The sequence below is a fragment of the Ursus maritimus genome, assembly GCF_017311325.1.
Source record: "Ursus maritimus isolate PB19 chromosome X unlocalized genomic scaffold, ASM1731132v1 scaffold_X1, whole genome shotgun sequence".
NCBI classification, from domain to species: Eukaryota; Metazoa; Chordata; class Mammalia; order Carnivora; family Ursidae; genus Ursus; species Ursus maritimus.
This window is the reverse complement of record NW_024423319.1, coordinates 69112-79624: the sequence shown is the minus strand read 5'-3', so window position 1 is coordinate 79624 and position 10513 is coordinate 69112. Positions and strand designations below refer to the sequence as shown.

The window sequence follows — 10513 nt, the reverse complement described above, 5'->3', positions numbered from 1 at the left end:
GTTCTCTGGCGGCTTTCCCTGGCGGTTTGCTGTGCCTCTTCTGAGAGTCAGAGCAGCAGCGGCCAAATTTCAGCCTCTGTCACAGAACAGAGGGATTGCGGCCTGTTCTCTACTAATGTTCTGGCCACTTTAACTCTGTTTCTGTTGGTGCTGCTCAACCCTGCAGCGTCCGGGATGTGCGCCCCACACCCGGCGTCCCAGCCCTCACTTCCAGGGCCGGCGCGTCTCTGTCCTTTGTGTTTCTAATGCCGCCAGCCGCCCCGCGCGCTCCCGGATCTCCCGGTCTCAGTCTGGATCCAGTGAGCGCACCGGGATTCCGGTGTTCCGCGAGATGCCTGGTGGCGCGCGCACCCGGCTCACGGTCTCAGTCTGCTGTTTTGCGGGTGCCGACCGTGAGCCCCGCCCGCTCTCCCGTGCAAGTGGCTACCACTTCCCGGCGCCCGAACACGGCGGCTCCCTCCCCCTTCCGTTTATCTTCTGATATCTGTGCACAGTTTCATGGCTCCCCGCTTCGTACCTCAATACTCAGCGCTGGAGATGTTCATTTGTAGAGATCCAGATGCGTCTTCCTGCGTCTCAGGCTGGTTCCGTGGTTGTTTAGGCTGGTCTGGTACCTATCCAGCTCAACTCGGAGGACCGGCTGAAAACGGTGTCTCCTACTCCTCCGCCATCTTAACTCCAAATACCATCTGTCATTTTCAATGTCAAGTCTTAATCCTTCAAATAAAAGGTTTTTATTATGGAGACATCTTTCAGTTGTTAATTGTTACTGCAAAAGATAAATTTTGTCTTTATAACTGATTAAAAAACACAACAGGAACACAAGAGTGCTTGAGTCATGATTGTCATTATGATTTTAGGATGTGCCAGCCTTCCAAGACATTAAAAATTAGGCACTGTCATTTTAGAGAATTTCTTGGCTCTTAGGCCTTCATAATGCAAATACAGCATGGAATTGTGTGCCATTACTCATTTATAAGGTATATGTGTAGATCTAGAATATTAACATATATTTTTTAATGTTATCACAATAAAAATGTAGAACTAAAAAAATCCTCAGAACACACAGACTTGAATGTGAGAAAAACCGTCTTGGCATTTTTCTTTACTCAATTCCCTAAAACCATCTTCACCCTCTACTTGAAGATGCCTCCACTGAGGAGCAGTGTTTGCATTGTTGCTGTGCTATTTGCAATTTGTTTTTTATTTTTATGTATTTTTTTTTCTAGAAAGGGACATGGAGAACGGGGAGCAGTTTTTTAAAGATTTGTATATTTGAGATAGAGTGAGTGTGTGTTTTTTTTGGGAGGGGGGAAGGGCAGAGGAAGAGTCTTAAGCAGACTGCGCTGCGTGTGGAGCCCAACATGGGGCTCAATCTCATTACCCTGAGATCACGACCTGAGCCGAAACCAAGAGTTGGATGCTTAACCAACTGTGCCATCCAGGTGCCCCGAGCGGTTTGTTTTCAACACAGGGAATCCCTTACTTACAAATGGATATATTTCAAAAATTCCTTTTTAAGATTTTTTTGAAACTTGATGCCTTTTTCTTTATAAATAGTGCTCTTCAGGGGGCGCCTGGGTGGCGCAGTCGTTAAGCATCTGCCTTCTCGGCGTGATCCCAGAGTCCTGGGATCGAGCCCCACATCAGGCTCCTCCACTGGGAGCCTGCTTCTTCCTCTCCCACTCCCCCTGCCTGTGTTCCCTCTCTCGCTGGCTGTCTCTCTGTCAAATTAATAAATAAAAATCTTAAAAAAAATAATGCTCTTCATGTCATTTCAGTTATTATGCCAATTGGTAGCTTCTTAATCTTTAATGGACTTAAAAATCTTCACCACAATTTTATAATTCCGCTGTAAAAAACTACATCTAGATTTCTCAGTTGGATTCCCCCATAGCATATCTTTTCTTTTCCCTTTTTTTTTTTTTTTTTTGAATCCTGGCAACTGGAACAAAAATGTCCTTTCCTTGGAATCCTCTAGGCAGTAGAAGCAGGCCTTTCTAACTTCAAGCTGTTGGAGTTTAGATTGCCCTTCTGGCCCATCTCTCTAAGGACAGACCTCTAATGAGAGTAAGGAAAGAGATGGGATAAAGGTTTTGGTGAGAAGAGGGAGTGAAGTTGGGGTGATGTGAATATATGAAGAGGGAAGCGTAAGAATGATTTGGGAGGAACAGTGAGTTTCTAAGATGTTTTGTGTCCTCAAAAAAGATGTTGAATCTTGACCAACGGTACCTGTGAATGTGATTTTATTTGGAAATAAGGGTCTTTGCAGGTGTAATTAAGATATAAGTTAAAATGAGGTCATAGTGGTGTGGGTGTCCTAATAAGAGAAAAGACCCAAAGACTGCTATGTGAAGACATGGACACACATGAAGAATACCATATGACTGGAGGCAGGGATTGAAGGGCTGCAGCTGAAAGCCAAGGAATGCCGAGGATTGCCAGCAGACTACCAGAAGCTAGGGAGAGATAAGAAAGGATGGTCCCCTATAGATTTCTGAGGGAGCCTGGCCCTGCCAACATCTTGATTTCGAACTTCTGGCCTCCAGAAGTAGGAGACAATAAATTTCTGTTGTTTTAAGCCTTTGTGGCTTTTGATACTTTGTCAAGGCAGCTACAGGAAACTCATACAGGATTCTTAGCAGGAAGGAAGTAGAACTGGGATAACGGCTCTGGGACCAAGCAAGGCACGAATAAGAGAACAGGGGAACAGTGTTGAGACAGGGCTTTCCTTTATATTTCATTATTGTTTTTTTTCCTTCTCTTTTCTCTCTGGCTTATCTTTTTCGCTCTTTTTTTTTCTTGCATAGTATATTTATGTAGCACTTTATGGTTTATTAGACATTCACATACTGCTAGTAATTAGCAGAGCCAGGTTTTCTCACTTCAAGGCAATATTCTTTCACAGTTGTTTCTGTTATCCCAATATTCATTAAGACATTATGGATTCAGGTGAGGGGGATTAAGGAGTACACTTGTGAGCACCAGATGTTGTATGGAAGTGTTGAGTCACTAAATTATACACCTGAAACTAATTTTAGACTGTTAACTGGAATTTAAATAAAAACTTAAAAAGACATTATGGATTCTATTGCAAGAGAGTTACAGTGGGGGCAGATGAGACTTGATAATAGGTGAGGTTTTTAACAGTCTAGAAGAGAGTAAGAAATTCCTATTATTGATGTCTGAGAGGAAAGTTTCTGTTGCTGTGCACTTGATGTTTAACAGACATTTTTTAATTGGGGACTGATTTTCTTGAACAAAATACTGCTTCCCTGTAACTTATAGCCGTTGTTCCTAATTTTATTCTAAACAATGCACTCCCTGTTCTAGGTGACTGTACTTCATGTAAACTTGAAAGCTGTTGTCACATTCTCTCTAAGTCTTCTCTTTTTAATGTTAAATATTTCTAGTTTCTCTAGCCATTCTTCAAATGATAGAATGTCCAGGTCTCTTACCCATAAAGTTGCCCTTCCTTCCAGTCTTGAAATACTGTATCCAAAGTTGAACTCAGTATTCCACATATGTTCTAACCAGCACAGAGTATAATGGTAATAGTACTTACAAAGATCAAGACACCCTGTTTTTAAATGTAATTTAGGATTATGTAAGCATTTTAAGCAATTACCTGATGTCAGTTCATAATGAACTTACGTTCCACCAAGACACTAGATTTTTTTTTTTGTATTGTTTCCAAATTCAGTTTTCTTGAAGCTTCTAAGGGACTGAAGCTGCTACTTTTTCATCTGTCTCAGGGACCATGTAAATTCTCATCTCTGTTTTTCTTTGCATTGTTCCACTCTACTGCGTATCTGTTTGACTAACCAATGACTTCCTTCTTTATGAAACTTCAGTGGCTTTTTACAGTCTTCCTACTGTGCATCAGTAAACACAGGTAGGAACTGACATTTGTTCCTTCTTGAAGCTTGCTTTCTCTTTGGCTTCCAGGCCACCATACTCTTCTGGCTTTCCTCTCACTTTCTCAGTTGGTCCTCCTCAGTCGTCTTTGTGGGTTCCTGTTCGTCTGCCTTTCCCTCAGCTATTTGTTGTGCCTTGGGTTTTGTCTTTGGTTTTCCCTTAACTTTGGTTGTGCCTGGTTTTTTTTTCCTATGTGCAATATGTCTTCGGCAAATAGATCATGTGTAAAATGACAGGTGTAGATAGCTCTTCTTGGGATGAGAGAGCATGGAACCAAGACCCATGGAAAGTCAACAGTTGGAAGTCAGCTAGAGAAGGAAGGCTCAGCAAGAAAACAAGGAGCAGCCAGACATGTGGGAGTGTTTCAAGGAGAGTTAGTCAGTGGTGTTGACTATTCCTAAGAGGTCAAGTAAGTGAGAATAGAGAAGTGTCTACTGAATTTTGCAGTGTAGAGGCTGTTGATCATCTTAGCAAACATGGTTTTGTGGACTGTTGAGGGCAAAACCCAGTAAGTTGAAGAGTTAAAAAGAAGTAGAGAAGCAGAGATAGTGTATAGATTATGATTTTAATAAATGGAGCAGTACGTGGAGCATGTGTAGGGTCAGTTGAGGCTTTTAAGATCGAGGGATATAGTGTATGAGAAAGTGATTTGAAAATTGTAACTTACTACATATGTGTAAAGAGAAATCCAGAAAGAAGATGGCTAAGGACACAACCCTGAAGAACATCCTCATTTAGAGAGTGAGGAAGAGACCCTGAGAGGTGTTCAGCTCAAGAGACAGATGAGTGCTGCTTCTGCTCTATGTGTGGTCTTTCGGTGCTGGGATTCCAAGAAGAAATCTCTGGATTCCCTGACTTCAAGCACTTTATGGTCTGTTGCTGTGTTTCACAAAATATGGTTAAGTGAATCACTTGAATCTAGATAGGCTTGTCTTAAATATGTTATTCCAGGGTCTTACCTCAAGCCTACTGAATCAGAATTTTAGGTGATGATGCCAAGAATTTGAATTTTTAACTCTTCCACCCAAGATAACTCATTCACCTACAGTTTAAGAACCACTGGCCTGCTGGATGAAACTGAGCATGTTAACAAATAACATTAAGTTGAAGAGTTAGTAGAAGAATAGAAAGGTACTTGGGCATCTCTTTTTATAAATTTATTCCATTAGATCAAAGAAATGGGGCTGTTAGGTGGAAAAAATAGTACAAATTCATTAACACGAGAAAAATAGACTTATGATGTATTGTTTTAGAAATGTTTTGTTAATGAATGAACTTACCGTAATTTAGAGAACCATTCCTCTTGTGCAAGGTTTGAGTTCTTTTCAGTTTGTTTCTATTATGGATAATGCCTTTATAGTAGAGGCAGTATATACTATAGAGATAAGATTATGGGTTCTAGAACCATACTGTCTGTGTTTGAATCCCAACTCTTACTACTTACTAGCTCTGTAATTTTGGACAAACTGTAATTTTGGGCAAACAAGTCATCTATACTGCAGTTTGCTCATTTTAGTGTCAGTATAATAGTGTATAATTGATGTAACTATTTAATGAGTTATAAAGTGCTTAAAATGGTGCCTGGTACACAATAGGCACTTAATAAACATGGGCTATTAATATTGTTAATATGTATCATTCTGAATCTAGAGTCAAACTTCTGCTGACCTATTAAGATAAATTTTCAGGTTGGGATTATTGCATATGTAGAATTAAACAAAACAAAGAAAAAGAGACCAAAAAACACTCTTAAGTACAGGGAACAAACTGGTGGTTGCCAGAGGGGAGGTGGGAGGGATGGGTGAAATAGATAAAGGGGATTAAGAGTACACTTATGGTGATGAGCACTGAGTAATGCACAGAATCATTATATTGTACACCTGAAACTAATATAACACTGTATGTTAATTATGCTTCAATAAAAAAAAGGGATGAAGCACCTCTTTATGTCCCTTTACTATTTATGGTAATTGCTTTTCAAATGGTGATATCCAATTGTGCTGTATAATTTGTAAATGCACCCTATCTATCAATGTGTGTGTGTGACATATACATTGTATACACACACACGTGTACATATTTGGTGTGTCTCTACATAGGTGTACATATCAACATGGTTTAGGGTTGTATGCTTGTACAAGACTGTGACCTTTTTGTTAAGCCTGTTATTAAGTATCTTTCATTAATATTATAGCACCTTGGTCCATACTGTCTCCAAGGTACACAAACAAATGGAAAGATATTCTGTGCTCATGGATTGGAAGAATTAATGTTTTTGAAATGTCCATACTACCCAAAGCAATTTTCAGATTCAATGCAATTCCTATCAAAATACCAATAGCATTTTTCACAGACCTAGAACAAATAATCCTAAAATGTATATGGAACCACAAAAGACTCTGAATAGCCAAAGCAATCCTGAGAAATAAGAACAAAGCTGAAGGTATTACAATCCCAGATTTCAAGGTACATTAGAAAGCTGTAATAATCAAAACAGTATGGTGCTGGCATAAAAGCAGACACGTAGATCAGTGGAATAGAATAGAGAACCCAGAAATAAACCCACAATTATATGGTCCATTAATTTTCAACAAAAGAGGCAAGAATATACAACAGGGAATAGTCTCTTCAAGAAATGATGTTGGGAAAACTGGACCACCATCTTACACCATACACAAACTCAAAATGGATTAAATACCTAAATGTGAAACATGAAACCATAAAACTCCTAGAGGAAAAGTAGGCAGTAATTTCCTTGACATAGGCCGTAGCAACGTTTTTCTAGATATGTCTCCTGAGGCAAGGGAAACAAAAGCATAAATAAACCATTGGGAATACATCAAAATTAAAAGCTTTTGCACAGCAAAGGAGACTACCAACAAAACTAGAAGGCAGCCTACTGAATGGGAAAAGATATTTGCAAACAATATGCTCATAAGTGATTAGTATCTAAAATATATAAAACTACATCAAAACTACAATGAGATACTGCTTCACACTTGTCAGAACAGCTAGTATCAAAAAGACAAAAAATAAGTATTGGCAAGGATGTGGAAAAAAGGGAACCCTTGTGCGCTGGTGGTGGGAATGTAAATTGGTGCAACCACTGTGGAAAACAGTATGGAGGTTCCTCAAAAAATTAAAGATAGAAATATGAAATGATTTAGTAATTTCACTACTGGGTATTTACACAAATGAAAAACACTAATTTGAAAGGATATATGTACCTCTATGTTTATTGCAGCATTATTTACAATAACTAAGATATAGAGGCAACCCAAGTGTCCATCGATAGATGAATGAAGATGTACACCATATATAAAATGCATCACATCTTCTTTATCCATATATATACATATATGGATATATACACACACAATGGAATATTATTACTCATCCATAAAAAAGAATGAGCTCTTGCCTTTTGCAACAACATGGATGGATTTAGAAGGTATTACGGTAAGTGAAATATAAGAGACAAATACTGTATAATGTCACTTATATGTGGAATCTAAAAACCAAATGCATTAAAAAAAACCAAAAAGCAGAATCACACCTATAAATACAGAGAACAAACTGATGGTTGACAGAGGGAAGGGGGATGGGCAAAAAGGCATGAAGGGGAGTGGGAGATACTGGCATTTATGGAATGAATAAGTCATGGGAATAAAAGGTACACCATCGGGAATATAGTCGGTGTGTTGTAATAGTTTTGCGTGGTGACAGATGGTAGCTACACCTGTGGTAAGCATAGCATAAATTGTAGACTCGTCAGATCACTGTGCTGTATACCTGAAACTAAAGTAACATTGTGTGTCAAATATACTTCAATTAAAAAATAAATGTTGAAAAAAATACTGTCTTCAGGTAGATGTTGGTAAATGATAGTTTTCTTTTGAAAGATCATGTCAAAGAAATATTCTAAGTTTTGTGTGTCTTTTTTCCTTTTGATAGATTGAAGCCATGGCCATTCTTTTTGCAGTTGTTGCCAGGGGAACGACTATCCTTGCCAAACATGCTTGGTGTGGAGGAAACTTCCTGGAGGTGACAGAGCAGATTCTGGCTAAGATACCTTCTGAAAATAACAAACTAACATACTCACATGGCAAGTGAGTTCTGCTCTGCATGGGTAGAGGGTGAAAGAAGTGAACTGTATTATAATTAGAACAATAGAAAACTAGAGAACAAGGTTCTTGGTAGATAATTTAAATAAGCTGACAGAGCAGTAACCTTTACCAGCTTGGAAAATGGTCTGGATCTATTCATTAATATTTGTATTTAAGTTATTTTTATCATCAAAGTGATATTAATATTTTAAAGAAAGATATGGTAATGTTACTTGTAAAAAATGACTTTGCTATAGAGCTCTAGGATATGTGCAACATGATACAGATAAAAGACAATATTCCTTTGTTCATTCTTTCAGTAAATATATTTTGAGTACTTGTTGTGAGGCACTGTGCTTGGTGCTGGGGATACAACAAGAAATTACACAGTATTTGCCCTCATAGAGGTTATAGTTTAATGGAGGAGACAGTCAAATCCATAGATAATTGTAACAGATGGTGGAAGGTAGTGGATAGGAGGATGGCATTCTAGATAGAAGGAATAGCCGGTAGAGAAGTATGGAGTTATGAGATCACAGCACATGTTTAGGGAACTGCAGGTGGTATTCTACGACTGGTACCCAGCATGGTGAAAATAAAGCTAAAGAGATAGGTAAAAGAGAAATCATATAGGGTCTCATAGGCCGTGTTAAGAGATTGACTTTACCCTGTGGGTGGTGGGAAGGCACTGAAGGTTTTTAGCTGGGGTGTGCCATGGTCAGGTTTTGCTTTAGAAAGATCACTCTGGTGGCTGGTTGCAGAATGGATTGGGGAGGACATAGGTGGGAAATCTTAGTAATCAGGTAAAAAGTGCCTCAACCTTCCTCATCAATACTTAAAAAAACTTTTGTTATTTAACCCATCCTAATTTCCTTAGTTCTTATCTCAGAAGGAGGTTTTTATTACTTTCCAGAGCTAGCTCCTTGTATAATTTAGGATCTAGTCTAGTCTAAACTACTGTAAGAGAGAGACCCAAAATACAGTGTTACTTAAATGAGATAGCCCAGAGATGAGTACTTCCAGGCTGGTGGGGTGGTTCTGTCATTTTCAGTTAGTGTCTTCAATTAGTTCTGGCTAAGGCAGCTCCTTTAGTTCTTGTTAACATCCTGTGTGCTGTATTTCTAAAGGCAAAGCTCAGAAGTAGAGTGACTTTTTTTTTTTTTTAAAGATTTTATTTATTTATTCGACAGAGATAGAGACAGCCAGCGAGAGAGGGAACACAAGCAGGGGGAGTGGGAGAGGAAGAAGCAGGCTCATAGCGGAGGAGCCTGATGTGGGGCTCGATCCCATAACGTCAGGATCACGCCCTGAGCCGAAGGCAGACGCTTAACCGCTGTGCCACCCAGGCACCCCAGAAGTAGGGTGACTTTTTATTGTTCAGAAGTTTTGGCTTATGTTTTATTTTTCTCTACGTAGTTATATAACTAACCTAGCTGGAAGGGAGGCTAGAATTTGTCATTTATAGTTGTGCAGCTGTATGTTCAGTTAAAATTCTATTACTCTAGAAGAAGTTACAGGATATTAGGAGATAACTTGCAATCTTCCATTCTACTCTTTTGGGCCACTCAAATATCTGGGTGTACTCTTCTTCCCAAACAAAGAGTACATATCCTCTCTGCAGGAGATGGCTCCAAAAACTCAGCTGGTCACCATCCAGTTCAGAGAGTCTGGGTGACATACAGTCTTCTCCATCAGGCCCAGCAGTGGCTCCTGTGACTTACCATAAATTAGAAGAGAAGTCATATGTTCTTCCTGCTCCCCCTGCCCAACCCGATAGACAGTGGTAGAAGTAGAACAACATCACCAGCGTTGAAGTTACAAACTCACGTTTAGAAAAGGGAAGAATGAGAAACGCGTAGAGGTCACTGCTTCCTAGCAGTGTTCCAGTAACTGCTTCACAGCATTTTCAAAGACTCCCTATTCTGATCCTGAAGTCGTTAGTGGTTCTGGTTCATTGGAGGAACTCCCTTGTCTTTTCTCCCTGAATCCTGGCTTTGTTCTCCAGGAGGCTCTTCCTTGTCCAGTATCATCTGGCCACATCCAAAATGGGTGTTAGTGTGTCATCTTTTGGAACTGTACAGGTTTTGTAGTCTGCTGCCTGCTGGTATAATTTAGAGGTCCAGACTTTGTCTTAGGGGTCAGATGATCCCAGCTTCTTGTGAGTATGGTTTTATAGCATTTTCAAAAACTTACTAGGCTTATGGTCTCTGTGTTCCAAGTCAGTTCCCAGGAAAATGCCTGGGAATGCACATTCAGCCCTGACCTAGCTGTGTGATTTCAAGCTTCCTTATATCTTTTTTTCATGCTTTTGGACTGTCTCTCCCCTCCCAGCCCCGTGGTAAACTTTTGCTCATTTTACAGGTCCCAAATGAGATACTTTCTTCATTATTATTTAGTCCTTCTAAAAGGGCAATTATGATCACGTCCCTTTTCTTCAGTGGTTACTCTGCACTCAGGGTAAAGTTTCTTAATGACTTGAAAGACTCTTC

The 10513-nt window shown here is 39.6% G+C and overlaps 1 protein-coding gene across 4 annotated transcripts in view; it reads left to right on the top strand.

The window, feature by feature from the left end:
- VAMP7 (vesicle associated membrane protein 7) overlaps window positions 1–10513 on the top strand; it is a 68335-nt gene that overhangs the window by 7980 nt on the left and 49842 nt on the right. For 2 of the 4 annotated variants that reach the window (XM_040626548.1, XM_040626543.1), the window contains exon 2: window positions 7873–8027. In XM_040626548.1, the coding sequence (XP_040482482.1) occupies window positions 7882–8027 (146 nt within the window). In that variant the 5' untranslated portion in view covers window positions 7873–7881. Of the gene's footprint in view, window positions 1–7872; window positions 8028–10513 lie in introns of those variants that run through there. The other 2 variants (XM_040626555.1, XM_040626561.1) reach the window with 2 other exon arrangements.